The 23,842-nt window shown below is 40.6% G+C and overlaps 2 protein-coding genes across 2 annotated transcripts in view; one reads left to right on the plus strand and one right to left on the minus strand.

The window, feature by feature from the left end:
* The window catches only part of DTL (denticleless E3 ubiquitin protein ligase homolog), a 41,577-nt gene extending 37,832 nt beyond the window's left edge, over positions 1 to 3,745 (minus strand). The window contains exon 1 of the mRNA XM_004387537.3: positions 3,679 to 3,745. Coding sequence (XP_004387594.1) covers positions 3,679 to 3,730 — 52 coding nt within the window. The 5' untranslated portion in view covers positions 3,731 to 3,745. The remainder of the gene's footprint in view (positions 1 to 3,678) is intronic.
* A 355-nt stretch (positions 3,746 to 4,100) lies between these two features.
* Positions 4,101 to 23,842, plus strand: part of INTS7 (integrator complex subunit 7) — a 107,669-nt gene continuing 87,927 nt past the window's right edge. Inside the window, exons 1-4 of the mRNA XM_004387538.3 lie at positions 4,101 to 4,275; positions 20,893 to 21,022; positions 21,847 to 21,993; positions 23,446 to 23,583. Coding sequence (XP_004387595.1) covers positions 4,182 to 4,275; positions 20,893 to 21,022; positions 21,847 to 21,993; positions 23,446 to 23,583 — 509 coding nt within the window. The 5' untranslated portion in view covers positions 4,101 to 4,181. The remainder of the gene's footprint in view (positions 4,276 to 20,892; positions 21,023 to 21,846; positions 21,994 to 23,445; positions 23,584 to 23,842) is intronic.

The raw sequence follows: 23,842 nt of genomic DNA on the forward strand, positions 1-23,842 counted from the left end.
AATAAGTTAAAGGGGGAAAAGCAACTATGTAATATGTCTACCAGTTAAAGAAGACTTTGTTCATATTTTGAAAAAGTGAAGGATGTAATCAACAAATCACTGTAGTATTTATAATCTATTCGATATACTGCATTGCATTGGGCAAATCTGCTGCAAAAGACTTCTTTAAAGTGTTAAAAAACAAAGATGTTGCTTTGAGGACCCAAGCCATGGTGTTTTCAATCGTCTCATATGCATGCAAAAGCTGGACAATGAATAAGGAAGATCGAAGAAGAATTGATGCCTTTGAATTATGGTGTTGGCGAAGAATATTGAATATACAATGGACTGTCAGAAGAACGGACAAATCTGTCTTGAAAGAACAGCCAGAATGCTCCTCAGAAGCAAGGATGGAGAGACTTTGTCTCATGTACTTTGGACACATTATCAGGAGGAACCAGCCCCTGGAGAAGGACATCATGCTTGGTAAAGTAGAGGGTCAGCGAAAAAGAGGAAGACTCTCAATGAGATGGATTGACACAGTGGCGGCAACAAAGGACTCCAGCGTAATAAGGATTCTGAGGACAGCACAGGACCAGGCAGTGTTTCATTCTGTCGTGCACAGGGTCGATGAGAGTCAGAACCCACTCCATGGCAACTAACACATAACACGCCTTAATACTTGCTCTTTTTACTTTGTTTTATTTTGAGTGGTCGGCCATCTTGGCCCCTCTTATTCCCCCAACATTAGATGTATGAAGGCTTTTGGTCTCCCTGGGAGTTGGCTGAGATGCGGAGGCAGCCAAGGCTTACCTGCACACTAACTTAAAGGCCAGTTCAATAAAAGCACACAACTTAAAGACAAAATTCTTTAATTAAATTCTCTATAAGTACATTCATTTCAGAACTCCTTTGGCTGACTATATAAATCCCCTTCCTCAAATTATTTTTTGAACCAGTCTTTCTATCCTACTGGTCCCTCAGTAAACTAGGAGTTGATTAAAATCCTTGACATGGGTCTACTATATTTTGCATAAGAACCCTGTTTCTAACTTTTTTGAAAATTATTCTTTGAAGGGTGTATTAGAGAGATCGTCACAAAAGATGTGACATTTCACCTGGGCCACTTTCCCCATCTGATTCCCTCTTGGTCTTTCAGGACCTCTTCCCTAAACCCCATGAGTAGGTTGGCGGCCTTTAGTAGAACAGTACTGTTCCCCTAAAATGCCCTGTGCAGAATTTCCTCTATTATTGCTCATAACACTGTTTTTAAAAAATATATGTGTGTGTTATTTCTGTATTCTATCTTTTAAAACTTGTTTTTAATTACACAAGTAGTATATGAATGCATTCTACAGGTAGCCCCCTGTTGTTCGTAGGGTCGTTATGGGTCGGAACTGACTCAACGGCACCTAACAACAGATATATTTAAAAGAGGGATGTAGCATTTTTATTTTAAATGTCAGTATTCACAATTTGTCAAAATTTATATTCTTTGCATCTGTTTAAACTCATGATAAAAAAATTTTGATACCAAATTTAAAAATGCACAGAAGAGTAATCAGATTTCCATTTTAGAAAGACTTTTGGCAGCAATGTGGAGAATAAACTAGAGGGGGGAAACTCAGAGGTCCCTTGGGAGATATGAGTCCATGTAAGAAGGTTTTAGGGCCCAACCTAGGGAAACAGGACGGTAAGGATAGAACAGGTCCAAGACAGAGTGAAGAGGGAGAATCGGTGGTGATAGAGAAGACAGAACAGATTTGAGAGATTTTAAAGAATCTTTTTGAATGTAATAGTGAAGATGGAGGGATCCTGGATGATGTCAAAGTTTCCAGCTGGGAAAACTGGTTTAAAATAATGAGTCCAATCCCTAAATTAGGTAATACATACAGCAAGTTTGGGGGAAAACTGAGTTCAGTTTTGGGCGTCTGAGTTTGAGATGCTTGTGGAACCAAACATCTGGGTGAAGATGTCCATATAGCTTTTATTGGACTGGGTCTAAAGCATAGGCAAGGGAAGCTGTTGCAGTGGAAGAAGCCCTGGGTGTGACACTGATCATCTAATAGAGTAGGTAGAAGAAGAAAATGAGCCAAGGATGGAACTCTAACATTGAAGGGGGAAGGAAAAGAAGACAGTCCTAAAAATTTCAGTGCCTAACACATAGCAGGAGTCCCTGGGTAGTGCAAGGAGTTAACGTGCTTGGCTGCTAATCAAAAGGTTGGAGGCTCAAGTCCACCCAGAAGTGCCTCTGAAAAAAGGACTGGTGATCTACTTCCGAAAAATCAGCCATGGAAAACCTATGGAGCACAGTTCTATTCTGACACACATGGGGGCGCCATGAGTTGGAATCGACCATTCAGCTACGGGTGGTTAACACATAGCAATGAATGAATACTAGTGAACTGGAAAAAGAAAGGAAGGGGAAGAAGTAGACAGAGTGGAGAATTAGGACAATATTTGTGGTGAGAAAGAGGGGCTTGCCTCAGGTCACACAGATAGTAAGGAGTGGAGCTGGAATTAAAATTCAAATCTAACTCCAATGACAGAGCTCTTAAACAGTATGCAGTACTACCACTCATGACATAGAGTCAGAGAAGTTTCTCATGCATGGTCCTAGGAGAGACAGGAAGCCGGGCGTTCAGAATACAGTCAAAACGTTTATTTAAAAGGTAAGTCAGTAAGGATGGTATGAAGTGTTAAACTGGGAGCAGGAAGTTGAGGGGCTACGCCTCAGTCCCCTTTCCAACATCCTTTTCCTAGACCTCCCCCTTAAATATAGAAGTTTCCCTTCTCAGATTCTTTTCCTTTTCCACAGGGTCTCAAGGGGAAGGAAGACCTCCCAGTGTAGCTGACATTTAAATGTCTGAAATTTAATTTCTTCTAAGACTAGCCTGGGTAGTAACTCCGTTTCATACAGAAAGTTTCAGACACCCAAATCCACGCTCAAAATTCTTGCTGCCAATGTTTTAACCTAAGGAATCGAAAGAACTGTAGAGAATAAGTTGGATTTCTACATAACATGGAAAGCTATCCAAGCTATACCGTTAAAATGAAAAACAAAACATTTTGATCCCATTTCTGTAAATAACAATCCACATTACCACTGGCATTGGAAAAACCCAAAATACTATATAGTTCAGCTTTGAATAGTGGTCATCTCTGGGGGATGTTGTGGTTACGGAGATCTTCCACTCTATAATTTCGAGTTTTTATGAACATGTAATAATCAGGGGGAAAAAACCATAGCTTTTGACCTTGCTCGAAGCAGATGTTGTGCCTTTTCAGCGTGACTAAGTTCCTTAACAGCGCGTCACATTCACTGGTGTATCATCTAACATAGCACGAGCTCTAAGGTTCTACGACAAATGGATGAATTAATGAACACGTGTCGTGTCCACTTCACACAGCTCCTGGGAGTGCATTATACGTTGTCAAAACGCCAGCACTGTCTAGTTAACGCGCACCATGGACGTAAGGCCGCAAACGACCTTGGAGGTCAGTTCTACTTCCCTCCCTCCTTGGGCCTACGTTAACGATTTTTAAAAAAAGTACCCCGAGGCAATGAAAACGCAGCTTTCCTCAGCATCCCGCGCTAAGGCCCCTCACTCTCGCCGCGGGACCCTCTCGGCGGCCGGGTGTCGAGTTTCAGGGAGGTGACCCCGCCAGCAACGTGCAGCGGTTAGGACCGTTACTCACCATTTCTCGGGACGCCAAGCTGGGGCTGGCGGAGCACCAAACTGAAGAGCATCTGGGCCGGAGGAAGAGGCTCAATTGAAGAAAAAACTCTGGAAACGCCCGAGGTTCCGCAGAAACCGTAGCTTGCTCCCTAAGAACACGACCAGTTACTGCCTTCAACTCCCGCCACTGTAAACTCCAGCCACCAAACTCCGCGCCAAACTGACGTCACGCTCTCTGATTGGCTCCTGCCGTGGCGTCAGGGCGCCTTATGTCACTTCCCCCTCCGGAGCCCCGCCTCCTTTTCGCCTTTCCGCGGGAACCTGGAGTTCAACAGCTCCCTGAGCGCCTGCGCGGGGGGCCGGAGAGGCGCTGGCGAACCGTGGGGTGGCCAGGGCGCATGCGTATCACGGCTTGCCAGAGCGCGGAGGGAAAGTCCGCGAGAAAGCGGAGGAAGAAGATGGCGAGGCTGTGCTGGAGTTTTCAGTCTGTTTGAATAGGCTAGTCAAGTAACTATTCGGGTCATGGCGTCAAACTCAACTAAGTCTTTCCTGGCAGATGCCGGCTATGGCGAACAGGAGCTGGATGCTAACTCTGCCCTCATGGAACTGGACAAAGGTATCCGAAAGAGCGGGCTGAGCGGACAGAACGTACGAGGGGGAAATGGCGCCCCCAGGTGGTGGTACCCTCGCGAGAGGCGGGGAGAGCGCACGCGCGCGGCGCCGCTGGGCGGGGGTTGGCCCGGTACGTGTGCTTCTGGGGCGGAGAGGGCTCTGGCCGCTTGCGGGAATTGAAGGAAGACTGCAGGGTCGTCCGGTTGGCCTTGCACCAGCTCAGCTCTCCTACCACGAGCTCTAGTCGTGGGCATTTTGCCCACTTGACGGCACAGTCCCCTGATCTTCCAAGCAGTGAAAGTGGCTCGTTTCTAAAAATGCTAAGTTGAAATTGTGAAATTATTCTTATTTTTAACAAGGTCACTTGTTTTTAAACTGTACTTTAGATGCAGGTTTATAGAACAAACTAGCTTCTCAATAAACAGTATATATATATTGTTTTATGACATTGGTTAACAACCCCACGACGTGTCAACACTCCCTTCTCCACCTTGGGTTTCCTATTACCAGCTTTCCTGTCCCCTCCTGCCTTCCAGTCCTTGTCCCTGGGCTGGTGTGCCCCATTAGTTTCGTTTTGTTCTAGGGGCCTGTCTAATCTTTGGCTGAAGGGTGAACCTCAGGAGTGACTTCATTACTGAGCTAAAAGGGCATCCGGGGGTCATGCTCTCGGGGTTTCTCCAGTCTCTGCCAGAACAGTAAGTCTGGTCTTTTTTGAGTTAGAATTTTGTTCTACATTTTTCTCCAGCTCAGTCAGGGACCCTCTATTGTGATCCCTGTCAGAGCAGTGAGTGGTGGTAGCCGGGCACCATCTAGTTGTACTGGACTCGGTCTGGTGGAGGCCGTGGTAGTTGTGGTCTACTAGTCCTTTGGACTGATCTTTCCTTTGTGTCTTTAGTTTTCATTTTCCCTTGCTCCTGAAGTGGTGAGACCAGTGGAGTATCTTAGATGGCCCCTCACAGGCTTTTAGGACCACAGACGCTACCCACCAAAGTAGAATATAGAACATTTTCTTTGTGAACTGTGTTATGCCAATTGAGCCAGATGTTCCCTGAGACCACGGTTCCCCACAGCGCTCAGCCCAGTAATTCAGTCCCTCAGGGAGTTTGGATGTGTCCATGGAGCGTCCATGAACTTGCCCTGAACAACTTGTGCTGGCTTCCCCAGTATTGTGTACTGTCTTACCCTTCACCAAAGTTACAACTTAATGTATTGTGTATTTAGTGTTTTTCCACCCCCCCGCCAGCATCAAAGATTGTTTCTTTTTGTTTGTAAACCTTTTCATGAGTTTTTGTAGTAGTGATCTTGTACAATATTTGTCCTTCGTGATTGACTTATTTCACTCAGCATAATGCCCTCCAGATTCCTCCATGTTGTGAGATGGTTTGCAGATTCATCATTGTTGTTTATCGTTGCATAATCCTCCATTGTGTATATGTACCATAGTTTGTTTATCCATTCATCTGTTCATGGACATCGAGGTTGTTTCCATCTTTTTGCTACTGTGAACAATGCTGCAGTGAACATAGGTGTGCATATGTCTGTTCATGTGACGACCGCTCTCATTTCTCTGGGATATATTCCTAGGAGTGGGATTGCTGGATCATAGAGTATTTCTATTTCTAGTCTTTCTAAGGAAGCACCATATCGTTTCCAAAATGGTAGTACCATTTTGTATTCCCACTATCAGTGCATAAGAGTTCCAATCTCCCTGCAACCTCTCCAACATTTGTTATTTTCTGTTTTTTGATTTGTGCCAGGAATACCAGGGTAAGATGGTATCTCATTGTGGTTTTGCTTTGCATTTCTCTAATGGCCAGTGATCTTGAGCATTTCCTCATGTGTTTGCTAGCTATTTGAGTGTCTTCTTTAGTGAAGCGTCTATTTCCTTCGCCCATTTTTTGATTGGATTATTTGTCTTTTTGCTGTAGAGGTGTTGGATTTTCCTGTAGATTTTAGAGATTAGATCTTGGTTGGATTTGTCATAGCCAAAATTGTTTTCTCAGTCTGTAGGTTCTCTTTTTACTCTTTGGTGAGTCTTTTGATGAACATAAGTGTTTAATTTTTAGAACATCCTGGTTATCTAGCTTATCTTCTGGAGTTTGTGTGTTGTTGGTTATGGTTTGTATCCTGTTAATGCTGTGTATTAGGGTCTCTAGCATTGAGCCTATTTTTTCTTCTATGATTGTTACAGTTTTTGGTTTTATATTTAGGTCTTTGATCCATTTTGAATTAGTTTTTGTGTATGGTGTGAGATATGGGTCCTGTTTCATTTTTTTTTGCAGATAGACATCCAGTTTTGCCAGCACCGTTTGTTAAAAGGACTGTCTGTTCCCCATTTGATGAACTTTGGGCCCTTGTTGAAGATCAGGTGACCGTAGGTGGATGGATTTACATCTGGGTTCTCGAGTCTGTTCCATTGGTCAATGTATTTGTCATTGTACCAGTACCAGGCTGTTTTGACTACTGTAGCCGTATAGTAGGTTCTGAGGTCAGGTAGTGCAAGTCCTCCTTCTTTATTCTTCTTTAATAGTGCTGTACTTATCCCGGGCTTCCTCGCTTTCCATATAAAGTTAATGATTAGTTTTTCCATCTCTTTAAAGAATGTTGTTGGTATTTGGATCGGGATTGCATTGTATTTGTAAATTGCTTTGGGTAGAATTGTCATTTTCACAATGTTGAGCCTACCTATCCGTGGGCATGGTACAGTTTTTCCATTTATGTAGGTCTCTTTTGGTTTCTTACAGTGGTGTTTTGTAGTTTTCTTTGTATAGGTCTTTCACATCTCTGGTTAGATTTTTTCCTAAATATATTATTTTTTTAGGAGGTATTATAAATGGTATTGTTTCCCTGATTTCCTTTTTGTTCTCTTTATTGATGTATAGGAATCCAGTGGATTTTTGTATGTTTATCTTATATCCTGCTAGTCTGCTAAATCTTTCTATTCCAGTAGTTTTCTCGTGGACTCTTTTGGGGTTTCTATATATGGTATCATATCATCTGCAAATAGGGACAGTTTTACTTCTTCATTACCATTTTGGATGCTCTTTATTTCTTTTTCTTGCCTTATAGCTCTAGCTAGAACTTCCAGCACAGTGTTAAATAGGAGTGGTGATAAAGGGCATCCTTGTCTTGTTCCTGTTTTCAAGGGGAATGTTTTCAGCCTCTCTCCATTAAGAAGGATATTGGCTGTTGGTTTTGCATAGATGCCCTTTATTATGTTGAGAAATTTCCCTTCTATACCTATTTTATTGAGTTTTTAGCAGGAATGGGTATTGGATTTTGTCGAATGCCTTTTCTGCATCAGTCGAGATGATCATGTGACTCTTTCCTTTTATTTATGTGGTGGATTACGTTGATTGATTTTCTAATGTTGAGCCATTCTTGCATACCTGGTATGAATCTTCCTTGGTTGTGGTGTATTATTTTTTTGATATTATGCTGAATTCTCTTGGCTAGAATTTTGTTGAGAATTTTTGTGTCTATTCATGAGAGATATTGGTCTGTAATTATCTTTTTTGTGGCATTTTTGCCTGTTTTTGGTATCAGGGTTATGCTGGCTTCATAGAATGGATTTGGAAGTATCCCTTCCTTTTCTATATTTGGAAATAGTTTGAGTACTACTGGTGTACACTCTTCTCTGAATGTTTGGTAGAATTCTCCAGTGAAGCCATCTGGGCCAGGGCTTTTTTTGTTGGGAGTTTTTTTTTTTTTTTTAATTACATTTTTAGTCTCTTCTCTTGTTATGGCGTCTGTTCAGATTTTCAACATCAATTTGTGATAGTTTGGGTAGGTAATGTGTTTCTAGAAATTTGTCCATTTCCTCTAGATTTTCAGATTTGTTGGAGTATAGTTTTTCATAATACTCTGTTATGGTCCTTTTTATTTCAGCTGAATCTATTGTAATGTCTCCCATTTCATTTCTTATTTGAGTTATTGATGTCCTCTCCTATTTTGTCAATTTGGCCAGTGGTTTGTCGATTTTGTTGATCGTTTCAAAGAACCAACTTTCGTTTTGTTGATTCTGTATGTTGTTTTTCTATTCTCTATTTCATTTATTTCTGCTCTGATCTTTATTATTTCCTTTCTTCTGGTGGCTGTAGGCTTCTTTTGCTGTTCTCTTTTTATTTGTTCGAGTTGTGTAGCTACTGTTTTGATTTTGTCTCTTCTTTTTTGATGTGTGCATCTATTGCTATAAATTGGCCTTTGAGCACTGCCTTTGCTGTGTCCCAAAGGTTTTGGTATGATGTGTTTCATTTGATTCTAGGAATTTTTTGATTCCATCTTTGATTTCTACTATTACCCAGTGGTTTTTAAGCAGGGTGTTATTTAGTCTCCATGTAACTGATTTTTTTTCCTTGCTCCTCCTGTTGTTAATTTCTACTTTGATGGCATTGTGATCAGAGAAGATACTTTGTATTATCTCAGTGTTTTTGGATTTTGTTGAGAGTTGCTTTGTGGCCTAAGATGTGGTCTGTTCTGGAGAAGATTCCCTGTGCATTGGAAAAGAATGTGTACTTTGCACCTGTTAGGTGGAGTGTTCTTATATGTCTGTGAGTTTAAGTTGGCTGATTGTGGCCTTTAGATCTTCTGTATCTTCGTTGAGTTTCTTTCTAGATGTTCTGTCCTTTACCAAGAGTGATGTCTTGAAGTCTCCTACTATTATAGTGGAACTGTCAATTTCTCTTTTCAGTGCTGTTAAAGTTTGTTTTATGCATTTTGGAGCCCTGTCATTGGATGCGTAGATATTTATTATGGTTATGTCTTCGTGATGGATTGTCCCTTTACTCATAATATAGTGCCTTTCTTTGTCTTTTATGCTGGATTTTGTTTTATAGTCTGTTTTAATCTGAGATTAGTATTGCCAGTCCTGCTCTTTTTTGGTAGCTGTTTGCTTGATATATTTTTTCCATCCTTTGATTTTTAATAAACTTACATCTTTGTTTCTAAGGTGTGTCTCTTGTAGACAGCATATTGATGGATCCTCATTTTTTATCCATTCTGTCACTCTCTGTCTCTGTATGGGTGCATTTAAGCCATTTATGTTCAGTGTAATTATTGGTAAGTGTGAGTTTATTGCTGTCATTTTGTAGTGCTTTTTTTTGTGGTGCTGACATTTTCTTTGTGCTGAATTCCTTTTGTTTGTGATTTTTTTCCATTTCTTTCGTTTTTGTAGATACTGTTTTTACTGAAACTTTATGTTTTTCTTCTTTATTTTGATGAGTAGGTTTGTTAACTTTTTTTATGTTTACCTGGAAATTTACCCTTATCTTCCTAAGTTTGAACCAGTCTATTATTACTTGGTATCGCTTTGCCTTCGTCACCATTAGAAAGTTCTATACCTACACTGTTTATTTCCTCTTTTATTGTTCTGACTTTGTTGTCATTTGCAGATTAACCTCTCTGGTTCCGTTGTAAATCTTTTGGTTTTGAATAGTCCTTGAGAGTTCATTTCCTAGGTTGGTATCTGGCTAGTCTGATCTTGCGTCCTAGATTCAGGCTGTCATCTGATGGTGTTTGTTCTCAAACTGAAGTACTCCCTTTAATAATTCGTGTAAGTTTGGTTTGGTTTTTCCGTATTCCCTTAATTTCTGTTTATCTGGAAATGTCCTAATTTCACCATCATATTTAAGTGAGAGTTTTGCAGGATATATTATTCTTTTTTGGCAATTTGTTTCTTTCAAGGTTTTATATATGCCATCCCATTGCCTTCTTGGCGTGCATGGTTTCTTCCAAGTAATCAGAGCTTAGTCTTGCTTCTCCTGTGTATTTGATTTTTTATTTTTCTCGAGCTACTCTCAGGATTCTTTCTTTGTTTCTGGTTTTAGCGAGTGATTACGATATGCCTTGGTGATTTTCTTCTGGAGTCTATCCTATATGGGGTTCATTGAGCTTCTTGGATGGTTGGCTTTTCATCTTTCATGATATTGGGGAAGTTTTCTGTCAGCAAATCTTCAGTGATCCTCTCTGTGTTTTCTGTTTTCTCCCTCATTCTGAAACTCCAGTCATTCACACATTTTTGCTTTTGATTGTATCCTGCATAATTCTCAGGGTTTTTTCAGTTTTCTTAGTTCTTTTTTGATTTTTTCTCAAAGTTGTATCCAAGTGTTTGTCTTCAATTTCACTGATCCTGTCTTCCATTGATTCAGACCTGCTCCTCAGACCTTCTATGACCTTGTCCATTTCTGAAATTGTGTTGTTTGTCTTTCGGATTTCTAATTGTTGTTTTTATATGATTTCTAGTTGTGAATTTATTTTGGCATTTTGTTCCTGTATTGTTTTCCTGAATTCATCCATTTTTTTTTTGTTCGTATTTTCCATGACTATGTCTACCTTTTCCATGAATTTGTCTATTTTTTCCTCATTTTTGTCTGCTTTTTGCTTCAACTCTTGGATAATTGTGAGTGTTAGAGATTTGAATTCCCTATCAGGTAGTTCTAGTGCGTTTTCTTCTACTGGAAAGTTATCTGGTGTTTTTATTTTGGACGCCTACCGGAACCATCTTGTCCTTTTTTTTTTTTAATATGTTTTGATATTTTCTGCTGTTCTCAGGACATTCAGTAGTTATTTTCTTCGTTTATTGATTGTAGATTTGTTTGTCTTGTCCTACTTTTTTGTTTTATTGGAATACGTCTTAGCAGGCGATCTGTGTGTTCTTCTGCTGTTTGCTTGTCTGTGAACACGATATTTTTCACCTCCTTGTCCAATGGACAGGGCCAGTCACTCAGGTATGGTGCAACAGGGCAGGTCTGACTGAAGGGGAGGGGCTGGAATGGGTTGTTTGTGGCATGTATGAGGGCCGACAAGGAGAGCCGGGGGTCAGCGCAGGGAAGGTTCCAGTAGGCTGTGCCTGTGCTGCTGGGGAGTGCAGTGTTCAGCACATGGTGCAGATAGGCAGGAAGGAGGGGGAGGGGGAGGTTGTGATATGTGGAGCTAGGTTGGGTATGGGAAAGAAGAGAGAGAGGAGAGAGAAACAGGAGCCAAAAAAAAAAGAAAAGTTCTGAGGGAGCCTCCTATTGGAGTGGTGAGACGAGAAACTGAAAAATGAAGAAAAACAAAAAGGAAAAATAAAAAATAAATAAAAATTAAAAAAAAAAACCAAAAAACTTCTCTCAGGGATCCCACTGGCGCAGCTACGCAGGCCGGGGAAGCGGCTCCCAAGCTGCGCAGTACAGCCCAGGAAGAACGGGTGGAGATGATACACGGCGCCCGGTATTCATGAGACAGGAAAAAAAGTTTGTAGAAAAAGAGGAGGAACTGAGAAATGAAGAAAAAAAGGAAAAAAGAAAGAAAACAAACAAAAAAAGAAAAGAATAAAAGAAGCCTCCAGGGATCCCACCAGCACTGTGGCGCGGACCAGGGAAGCAGTTCCCCAGCTGAGTGGCGCTTCACAGCCTGTCAAGAAGAAGCAAAGATGGCACACAGAGTTAGGTGTTCGAGAAAAAGGAGGGATAGGAGGTGAGAGGCAGGGAAGAAAGCAGAAGAGGCCAAGAAAAGCAACACCAACAACAAAGAAATAGCAGTAAAGTAAACAGCCATTGTGGGTGGGGCGAGTCCGTGTGGCATGGAACCAGTGCTTCCCGTGCCATGGTCACGGCCCGATGGGAGGCGTTGTATTGGCCCACTGGGAAGCAGCGAATCGGCCTGCCAAGGATCTGTGGGGTGGCCCACCAGGAAGCCGCGGATCGGCCAGCTGGGAAGTAGCAAAGGCTGAGCAGTGGGAGACAGGGTGGGGGGTGGGAAAGCATGTATCGCTGGTTACCAGATGCTCTGTCTCCTGCTGGGAGCTCCGTGAATCTGCTTTCCCCTACTCCCTGTCTGCCTATCTCTGACAGGAGTCCAAGATGGTGGATCCGTGCTGCATTAGCTGATAGGGGCCTCTGCTTGTAACTCTCCTAGCTCTCTGTTCTCTGTCAGTTTCTTATTCCATTGGGTGCTTGGCTGTTTTCTTTATCTCTTCGTTTGACGCTTAGCTTTCCAGGAGTGATGTTTGTCTCTGTTTTACTTAGTTTTTCGAGTCTTCGCTGTGGAGGGACAGCGTGGTGCTTCTGTCTATAGTGCCATGTTGGCTCTGCCTTGTGAAATTATTTTTAAATATGTTCAGTTGAATCCAGGTCTTCATTAAGAGTGCTACATAATAATTTAGTAACAGCTTTGTGAAGATTCATTTGATCTTTGTAACTCTTTGCTCTCTGTGGGTTACTAGGCAGGTTAAATACCACCAAGACCTTCCAAAAGACATGGCCTTCCTTGCTCCCTGCAGACAAGTTCCATGAGTTCTGTTTCTTTAGGGGCACTGGATGGGGGTGGGGCGGGGTGGGGGGTGCATCTTAGAGCCGAAGAAGGAGCTCTGGAGTTGACTGAGTTCAGTTTCAGTTATGCAAGTTTTATCATCATGGACTAGTCACTTACTTCATCTAGCTGTTTGTTAACATGGAAAGTGGGTGCAGTACCATTGACCCGACAAGCTCGTTACACATACTAAGTGATAGAGTGGTATACATGTGTATTATGGATGTGGAAAGCAAGGGCAGATATATGTCAGCATGTAAAGAACTTAGATATTAATGAGAAACTTGTCCCATTGTACTTCACGAATTTTTATTGTGCAGGAAAAACTTACTTGCAGCTAATATAGTTAATTCTTGATTATCTGTAGCCAGTGTAAAGTGTACTGAGAATTGGACTAGGATTCAGAAGGATCTGCCTGTATGTCCCCTTTGAGCCACCTCTCAGCTCTTTGACTTGGACATATCTGTTAACTTCTTGGGACTCCACTTTTTTTGTTGTTGTTTTCATCTTTTGTTTGTTCTTTAACCTGTAAACATTTTTAGTGGGTTGATTAGATAAAAGTTTCTCAGAATTTTTTTTTTTTTTTGTGGCCTTTATCTGCTTTTTATCAACATAAAAATGCCACAGCCTCCCAATGGGACATTCCTTTGTGTGAGTCACAGTATCTTTAGTGCATCCCCACCAGCCAAGAAAATGATATTGATCTTTGCTTTCTATTACCAGAGCTACAAGTTTTTTCCCCCTGAAATATAAAATTATAATATTAAATATGCTTTTTAAATACTACAGTTTTTCCCTCTCCATTCTGATACACTTCTCCCTTATTCCCCAGTAAGAGTTGTAGGTCTAATGCTGTCTAACATTCCTACCAGTTCTAGTATCACTGGTCCAGCTGGACGTGTCCTGTGCTGAGAGCAGGACAGTGGTCCTAGAACAGGGATCAGGATGGGGCATTGAAGAAATGAGAAATCTAGAATTGTTTAATTTCTGAAAATTTGCAATTGTGATAAGAAAAAAACTAACAAACATTACTCTTCTTCAAGAACAGTTGAAATGGAAATATTGTAGGTCCGTAAGAACTGAACAGAGGGCTGCTGAGTGCTTAAAAGCTGTAAAGTAGGTGTCAGTCCTAGATACTTGGTGATTATGTTCAGTCCCCCCACAGTGCTCTGGGTGAGTATTTACAGATAAATCTCAGACTCAGGAAGGTAATTTGTTCAAGATACGGACAGAACTCCTGTTCTTTTCACCTCACCAAGTTGTACCTTCGAAAGCTGTTAAAAAACTAAGCTATGAAATAGGCAATTTCATTAGAATGTATAGTGTTTTGAATCTTGAATCATTTCATCTTTTGCCTATTAACGATAGTTTATCTGTTTTGTGAGACAAAGATCATAGAAGGCTACAAGTTTCAACTTTATAGTTTTCTAGAATGTACTCCAAGGAATACCATTTCTGAAGTATTTTAAAAGGAGTTTCTCTGTGTGTGTCTGTCTCTGTCTCTCTCACACACATACACACAACTTATGTGATCAGCGTTTAACAAACTCAGTAGAATCATTTTTATGTATGACTGAGTGCTGCATCTTGTAACTTACAAAGTGAATTATTAAATATTTCTAAGAGTTGGTATTCACAAACTGAAATTTGTATTCTAAGAAATGTGGATAATGCACAATTATTTTATATATCACACTGTGTACGTTTATAGGCATAATTTCTGGAATTTGGGGGAAGCATGCATTAGTATTAATGCATCATCAATTCAGTGGACTGTCATTTCAGTAGCTTCTGTTTCTGCTTTTTAAATATGAATTACTGAGGCTTTGTCCTTATCCATTTAATAAGCTTTGGGTTTAGATAGCTGCCAGAAGGCGACTCCAGTCATGGTGACCTTCCGTACAACAGAACGAAACGTTGCCCAGTCCTCCGTCATCCTCACACTTGCTGGCATGTTCAGGTCTGTCATTGCAGTTACCCATCTCACCAGGGGTCTCCCTCGCCCACCCTCTGCTTCACCAGACGTGGTGTCCTCCTCCTGTGAGCGATCCTCCTTACGACGTGTCCAAAGCAATCGAGTCAGACAGTGTTCTGTCGTGAGCCATAAGGTTTTCATTGGCCGATTTTTAGAGGTAGATTGCCAGGCCTTTCTTCCTAGTCTGTTTTAGTCTGGAAGCTGTGCTGAAACCCATCCGCCTGCCCTGCCAGCAGCAGCGGCTGCAGTGTTCTTTGTGACAGCAAAGCTAATTGTAGCGTCTGGTGTTTGCTGGCAACAACAGTGTTGATTCTTCCTCTGACCATGTGGGTAGTGTGGTATTCGGGGTTGTTCCTAGAAGTTTAGCCTTGAAGCTATTTATTAGTCTTTGAATAAACTCATTTTCTGCTCAATCAGCCAGTCACCTACCTGGAAATTTATACTATTTTGAAAACATGATTAATGTACACCACAAACCCCAAGTGTACCATGATTACGGTTATTCCCTCTCAGTTCCCTGGAATTTGTCATCTCTCAGGATTATGCCACTCTGAAATTACTAATTCAACTGTTCCATTCTTTAATTTTAACCTCCATCCTTCCAGCTGCTTGCTGCAGATACATTGTAGCATAATGGTTAGGACCATAGGCTCTGGAGCCAGATTGCCAGGAGTTGAATCCCAGCTCTGCCATTTATTAGCTGTTGGACCTTAGGCAAGTTGCTTCCCTGTTCTTTGCCTGTTTCCTCATTTGTAAAATGGGAATAATAATTGTATCTGATTCATACAATTATAGGAATTTTAAGGAGCCCTGGTGGTGCAACAGTTACGTGATCGGCTGCTAACCCAAAGGTTGGCAGTTTGAACCTGTCCAGTGGCTCTGCAGGGGAAAGACCTGGCAATCTGCTGGCGTAAAGATTACAGCCGAGAGAACTCTGTGGTGCAGTTCTGCTCTGTCACATGGTCACTATGGTCACTAAGAGTCAGATCACTCGACAGCGCCTAACAGCAAGTGCTCCGTAGACTGTCTGGCACAGAGGGAGCACTTACTGCATGTCATCATGGTCCTCATCATTGTCCTTCGCTGCTGTTTGGAACATTGTTTTCGTTTGCATCTCCAGTATTCTCACCTCTGTTTTCCTCCTGTCTGCCTGCCACTTCCTGCTTTCACTGTTGTCCAGCTTAGAGTTCGTGGTCCCTCCCGTCACTGACGTTCTTACGGGTGTTTAAATTCTCATCCCAAGTTCTGTTATGGTCGTGTGGGCCTGTAGGCAGCCAGGCATTGCTGGAGAAAACCCTACAATGGGTACATGGCTATTGTTATCAATCATCTCACACCCAAACTGGCCTTCAGCACAGACCTGTAATTCCACCATGTTTCCTTGGTCAAGACACTCCCACCTTCTTCAGTGACATTTCAGATCTTTTAATTTTTCAAAAACCCCAGAAATCCTGGGTTTTATGTAAAACCCCGTTTTTAAAATTTGGTATTGAGTTCAAACCTTTAAAAACCTTGTGGCTCAAATAAAACCATTCTTAGGGCTGGTAGCCACGGGTTTCCTAACATCAGTGTAGTCAGCAAGGCAGACTGTCAGGTGGCAGAGTCAGCGTGACAGTCCAGGTGCCTTCTTTCTCAAAGCAGCGGAACACGAGCCTGGGGCACGGCTCCAGAGATTCCATGGGTTTGGAGTGGAAGCCTAGCAAATGTTTGTGATGCAGAAGCAGAGCTGAAACCAGTAGCCCTGCAAAATGCTCCACACATTTTAAGTGCTAAGTTTTGACTAACGAGTGGTGTCGCTGTTGCCAAATGAATCTGGAATGAGGAAGTAATTTACAGACGGCCTACTTGAGTTTCCCCTACTCTACCTGCATGTTGCAACTGAATTAAGCTCCAGGTGAGAAAAGGAAAAAGATCTGTTTCTCTGGTGGGAGAATAAAAAGTAAAATACAGAAACAGTAAGCACATCATTCAGCCTTAATTTTGTCTGTGGTGTCAGAATCTTTTGATGAGGGCATTCTTCCTCAGGTTGGTTGTAGCTAGTGGCAGAAATAAAGTGAAGAACCCCTTTTAGGTCAGGATTTGATGGGCTCAGCTCCTGTTTTGGGTCCTGGGCTTATTCTGGAGTCGAAATTGGCCTTAGAGCAAGCAAGATGGGTACTGCAGCCTCCCCAGCCCAGGGTTATTGCTAAGGCCATAAAGCTCTTCTCTGCTCTCTTGCACCCTGGCTCCAGTCTGTCAGCACCAGCCTGCTTCCGAAAGTTCCTCTCTCCTAAGACTGTTATATTGGAAAATAAGCCAGAGATTTATTACTTTTTAGCTCGTTTACCCTGGTGTCTTTATTAGAGAAATGAAGGTTTACTTTATCTTCAATACAATTAAGTAGTATTAGAAATCAGAACATTTCTCCCACCGGATCAGAATGGTCTTTGGTACATTTTAGACCGGCACATTTATAAACAAATCTGTGTGGTCTGTGACTTTGTTTCCAAGGGAAGGTAAATCATGGTTGTATTTGGTATTTATTCTTTGTGCAGTTATAATCCACATTTTCGCGGATGGTAAAATACTAAAATACGGAAATATTTGAAGCTGGTGCTATTAACTTCCTATCAAGGTATTCATTCTTAATGACTTTTTTTTAAGATTGAATGTTAACTCTGTTGGGTTTTTTAATTTTTGAAATTGGGTCTATTGAAGCATAATTTAAGGTACACTTTTAAGTTGGTACACTTTTAAAGGTATACTTTTTAAGTGTACAGTTTGATGAGTTTTGACAAGTGTATGCAGTCATGAATCCACCATCGTAATCAAGACTTGGACCAGTCCTTCACCCCCAAAAAGTTTCCCCGTGCTCCTTTACAGCTAGTCCCCTCTCCCCAGCCCCTGGCAGCCACTGGTCTGTTTTCCACCCCTCTGGTTTTGCCTTTTCCAGAATGTCATGTAAATGGAATCATACAACATACTGTCTTTGGGGTCTGACTCCTTCCCTTAGTGTAATGACTTTGAGATCTAAGCGTGTCGTTGTAGGAATCAGCAGTTGGTTCCTTTTTATCGCTGAGTAGTACCCCATTGTACGGATAGGTCACAATTTGTGTCCTTATTCACTACTTGATGGACATTTGAATTATTTCCAGTTTGGGCCTATTATGAATAAAGCTTCTGTGAACATTTGCATACCAATCTTCATGTGGACACATGGTTTCATTTCACATGAGTAAATATTGAAAATTCGTTCCACTTGGATAACATTGCGAAGAATGGGAATCCCAGGATGCTTAAGTTTGCTCATGAGGGACTGTATATAGACCAAGAGGCAGTCATTCACACAGAACAAGGGGATACTGCGTGGATTAAAATCAGGAAAGGTGTGCATCAAGGTTGTATCCTTTCACCATACTTACTCTGTCTGTATGCTGACCAAATAATCTGAGAAGCTGGACTCTAGGAAGAAGAACGGGACATCAGGATTGGAGGAAGACTCATTAACAACCTGCAGTATGCAGATGACACAACCTTGCTTGCTGAAAGTGAAGAGGACTTGAAGCACTTACTGATGAAGATCAAAGACCACAGCCTTCAGTATGGATTACACCTCAACATAAAACAAAAATCCTCACAACTTGACCAGTAGGCAACATCATGATAAACAGAGAAAAGTTTGAAGTTGTCGAGCATTTCATTTTACTTGGATCCATAGTCTATGCCCATGGAAGCAGCACTCAAGAAATCAAAAGACGCATTGCATTGGGCAAATCTGCTGTAAAAGACCTCTTTAAAGTGTTAAAAAGCAAAGATACCACCTTGAAGACTAAGGTGTGCCTAACCCAAGCCGTGGTATTTTCAGTCACCTCATATGCATGCAAAAGCTGGACAGTGAATAAGGAAGACCAAGAATTATGGTGTTAGTGAAGGTATTGAATATACCAAAAGAATGAATAAATCTGTCTTAGAAGAATTACAGCCAGAATGCTTCTTAGAAGTGAAGATGGCTAGACTTCATCTCACATACTTTGGACCTGTTATCAGGAGGGACCAGTCCCTGGAGAAGGACATCATGCTCAAGGTAAAGTAGAGGGTCAGTGAAAAAGAGAAAGACCCTCAACAAGATGGACTGACACAGTGGCTACAACAATGGGCTCAATCAAGTCTAACAAGGAATTGTGAGGATGGCACAAGACCGGACAGTGTTTCATTCTGTTGTACACAGGGTCGCTATGAGTTGGAACCGACTTGACAGCCCCTTACAGCAACAGCAAATATCTAGTAAAGATACTTGGTGGCACAAATGGTTAAGCACTCGGCTGCTAACTGAAAAATTGGCAGTTCGAACCCACCCAGTGGCCCCATGGGAGAAAAACCTGGCACTCTGCTTCCGTAAAGATTACAGCCAAAACCCTACGGGGGAGTTCTGCTCCGTCACATGGGGTCACTATGAGTCAAAATCAACTAGAGGCCCCTAACAACAAGAAAAAATATCTAGAAGTGAGATTTCCAGGTTTATGCTAAGTGTATGTTTACCTTGTGAGAAACTGCTGAACTGTTTTGAAAGTAACTAGTTTTACATCCCGACTAGCCAGGTAGGAGAGTTACAGTTGCTCCACGTCCTCATTAGCACTTGGTATTGTCCGTCTTTTTAAATGTTCGCCATTCTAGTGGATGTGTAGTAGTATCTCACTGTGATTTTTCACTTGCCTTTCCAGCCCGCTAGCAATGCTGAGCATCCATCTGGTCATGAGCTTGTATGCCATCCATATTTCCTCTTTACTGAAGTTTCTCTTCATATCTTTTGCCCATTTGGAAAATTGGGTTGTTTGTCTTATTACTAATTTTAAGAATTATGGAGGAAGCCTTTTATCAGATATGTGTTTTTTAAATATCTTCTTCTGGTGTGTGGCTTGTCTTTTTATTTTTCTTTTTATTATTTTTAGAACAGATGATCTAAATTTTGATGGAGTTCAAGTTACCACTTTTTTTATTGTATGGTTTGTGTGTTTGTATTTTATTTAAGAATTCTTTGACTAACCCAAGGTCGTGAAGATTTCCGGTGCTTTCTTCTGCATGGTCTATAGTTTTAGCTCTTATATTTAGGTTTATGGTTCATTTTGAGTTAATTTTTTGTATATGGTACAAGTATTGAGGTTTATATTTTTGTTTGTAGGTGTCCAGTTGTTGCAGAACTATTTATTGAAAAGATTATCCTTTCCACATTGAAGTATCTTGGCACTCTTGTTAGATCAATGAGTTGAGACGTTGCATATATTAGAAAATATAAGCGTTTAATGTTGTAAGTGTTCCTTGAAGCACTACGTTAGCTGTATTCCACAGATTGTGCTTTCATTTTCATTCAAAGTATTTTTCTAATTTCTCTCATTTCTTCTTTGGCCCATGAGTTACTTTTAAGTATGTTGTTTAATTTCTAAGTATTTGGGAATTTTCTATGTATCTTTCTCATTGACTTCTAATTTAATTCCATTGTGGTCAGAGAACATGCTTTGTATGATCAGTCCTTTCAAATTTATTTTATAGCCCAGAATATTCTTAATAAATACTTACCTTTTTTTTAAAAAAAAAAATGTTTCACCCCAGGAGTATGGCCCCCAGACAGCCTTTTAGCTCAGTGGTGAAGTCATCTCCGAGGTTCACCGTTCAGCCGGGGGGTGGACAGCCCCATAAAACCAAATGGGACTAATGAGGCCAGCAGTCCAGGGACAAAGGCTAGAAGGCAGAAGGGGACAGGAAAGCTGATGATAGGGAACCCAAGGTTGAGTAAGGATAGTGCTGATGTGTTGTGAGGTTGTTAACCATTGTCATAGGGCAACATGTGTACTGTTTAATGAGAAACTATTTTGTTCTGTAAACCTTCATCTAAAGTGAGAATAGCAGCACAATTGGAAGAATGTAGTCGATGTCACTGAACTGTGCGTGTATGAATTTTTGAAATGGTGTATCATTGCCTATGTATATTTTCACCAAAAAAAAAAAAAGGCAAGAAGGGAGAGGGTTGACATGTCGTGGGGTTGTTAACCAGTGTCATAAAATAATATGTGTACTACTGTTTCATGAGAGACTATTTGTTCTGTAAACCTTCACCTGAAGTACAATTTAAAAAAAAAATTTGAATTAAAAAAAAATGTTCCTTTTTCATTATACTATGTGTCTGAAAGTGGCAATCTACCATATAGCTATTTCATATTCCATTTTTTACTTTTAAAAGATAATGAGTTATAGTCATATTTACCTAATTGTTAAGAATGATTAAGGAATTGTTACTTTACTGTGGAATTCAGTGTTATTTGCTATTTTTGCCTTGTAGCTGCCCATTTACAAGCTGTTCTCCCTTTTTTATGCTTTTCACAGGTCTAAGATCTGGCAAACTTGGTGAACAGTGTGAAGCCGTTGTTCGCTTTCCCAGACTCTTTCAGAAGTATCCCTTCCCTATTCTCATCAATTCTGCGTTCCTAAAGTTAGCTGATGTTTTCAGAGTTGGGTAAGTCTTTGTAAGGCTTCAGTGTCCTAAAGCACTCTGTTCGTATTTCTTTGCTTTGTACTGTAGTCTTTGTTCGTTTTGCCTTTTAGGGTTTCCCAGGGTTAGCTACCACTTTAGCGATGCATGTGGCAGTGTGCAAACTTACGGTGAAATTTAACGAGGTCTTAAGCAAATATGAAGAGTATAATTCAGAGAATACTTATTTTTTTGGGGAATGGGATAAATCAAATTAAGACAACTTTGTTACTTATATTTTGGAAAAATCGGTGGCTTTGTACAGACTGTTTTGAGAAGTTTCTGATTTAATTTAATAGTTTGTTTTGTAAGATGAGATGCATGTCTGAAGTGGCTGAACAGAAGTAAGCACTGAATAAACTCCTCCCTTTTCTTCTCCGCCGCATTCCCTCTCCACCACCCCCTTCTTTCTGTCCTTCTCTGTGTGCCTGTGTGCACACACACACCTACCAGATCAGACTTGAAGGAGAAAAGATGTTGTAGGATTAGCCTGAGAGAGGAGGAAGACCATCTAACCTCCCTGATCTTCGTTAAATTACTATCAAAGTTTCGACTTGAGGGCTGCTTCTTGTGTCACTGCCGTTTTGTTTTCCTGCAGCAGGAACAACTAAATAGCTAACTGCTCACACTTAATCTCCCCCTAAAGTACAGACTTTACTTAACTTCTTTAGTGGTGAAACAAATAGTAATAAGATTGTAAAACATTTGTCTGTTGTTAAAATTTATTATCATTAGTGTTGCTTTGATCCTTAGTTAAGTATTACTTTCCAAAAATGGTTTTAATTTATCTTTTCTCTGGTTTTTCATAGAAACAATTTCCTGAGGCTGTGTGTTCTTAAAGTTACTCAACAAAGTGAGAAGCATTTGGAGAAGATTCTAAATGTGGATGAATTTGTGAAGAGAATCTTCTCTGTAATTCATAGTAATGATCCTGTGGCAAGAGCCATCACACTCCGGTATACTGTGTTGTTATAATGATTCACCACAAGATTGTTTAAGCTGTAATGATGAACAGAAAAGCAGTTTGTGTGTGTGTGTGTATGTGTGTGTGTGTATTTTTTAATTTTAAGGATTTACTTTTGGTTTTTGGACTAAGACTCAATGCAAAAATAGTGTAACCATTCCAGTCTGTGAATTCTTTTCAGTTAATATCTATGATACTACTTTAGTTATAAATTGTAGCCTAACTTGTGTTTGAAATGCTCGTCTTTGTGGGTGTTCCAATAAGATAACTCAGTGGATCTGAATACAGCTTAGCCTCTGCTCATTTTGAACTTTTGCCTTCCTGGCTCTGTTCTCAATTGTTTTATGTCAGTTTTTTGTGTTGTTCCTTGGTTATGTACTCTGCCTTTCATTTTTACATATGATCGTTTATATTTGAGCTCGTTGGAGAACACTGGGTATAACCAGTCTTTTCTTTAGAATTTTCTTCCTAGGCATTGAAAACATGATAGTGTATTTTATTAGAATTTCATTTTAGAAGCCTTATATCCAGCTTGGACCATGTTCTCTTTATAACTTTTGCTGTCTCTTTATACTTTTGTGGAGTCATGTATGATTTTTTCAGATTTTTGAAATTCACTTCTCTAAACTATAGGTCTCGTTTCTCACTTACCCTGCCCTGACAATCCCCTTTTTAATATAAAGCCTGGGATGTCACTTCTTCCTCAAGATTCCATTTTTCCCACAGCAGGAACCAGTTCTACCTTCTGGTTCAGAGTTAAGTCAAGAGTAGCAATTGCTTTTGTCATTCCTCTGCCTTTTGTGTGATTAATTGTGAGCAGCTGTGTGGTATTTTAAAGCCAGTTAATTGATTTTCTCTTTTTAAATCTAAATTTAATAGAATAGAATTTCAATTACAAATGATACCTTTCTTAACCTTGCATACTCTGCTGTGAGCCCCAGGGGGAGCCCTCCACCTCTGTTCTTTTAATGATGAGGATAGATTTTAAAAGTATTGTATCAGTATTTACTGATGTGGAAAAAAGGGTTAAAAAGTGTTACTTTTTTTCCTTTGTGTATTTGTTTAATAGAAAAAATGTGGGGCTCTTAATGCTTTGCTAAAATGGACTTCTTTATGCAACACTGGAAAATTGTCATTTTGATGCTTTAATAATTCAGAAGTTTCTTTTCTGGGCCCTGTTTGGTACCTGAGATGTATTTCAAGTTTCTTTATTTTGCTCATGTTATATAAGTCGTTTTAATTTTTCTGGCATATTGAAGTATGTGAAAGTGTTTAGAATTTGAATCACTGCTATTGCTAAGGTTGATGCTTTATTAACCTGACTCTTAGGGAATTACCTACAAGCTTTAGTTTGGCAGTCTTGCTTGCTTAGCCTTGCTTCTTCCTTTGTTGACCTTGGACTTAACTATGCACCTGTTCAGCTTAGGTTTCTCTCTTTCTCTAGGATGTTGGGAAGTCTGGCGTCAATAATTCCTGAGAGGAAGAATGCTCATCACAGTATTCGTCAGAGTCTGGATTCACATGATAATGTAGAAGTTGAAGCTGCTGTTTTTGCAGCTGCAAACTTCTCTGCACAGTCCAAGTAAGCATCCAAAAAACGCAAAACCAAACCCATTGCTGTCGAGTTGATTCTGACTCATAGTGACCTTATGGGACAGACTAGAACTGCCCCATAGGGTTTCCAAGGAGTGACTGGTGGATTCGAACTGCTGGCCTTTTGGTTAGCAGCTGAGCTCTTAAACACTGCACCACCAGGGTTCTAAAGTAAGCACAGACCTTTTAACTCTATAAGAAGAGTTTTTAAAGGAATAACTGATCAATATGTAGAAATACTAAGGATA

Source organism: Trichechus manatus, unplaced genomic scaffold (assembly GCF_000243295.1).
Source record: "Trichechus manatus latirostris isolate Lorelei unplaced genomic scaffold, TriManLat1.0 scaffold00187, whole genome shotgun sequence".
Lineage (NCBI taxonomy): Eukaryota > Metazoa > Chordata > Mammalia > Sirenia > Trichechidae > Trichechus > Trichechus manatus.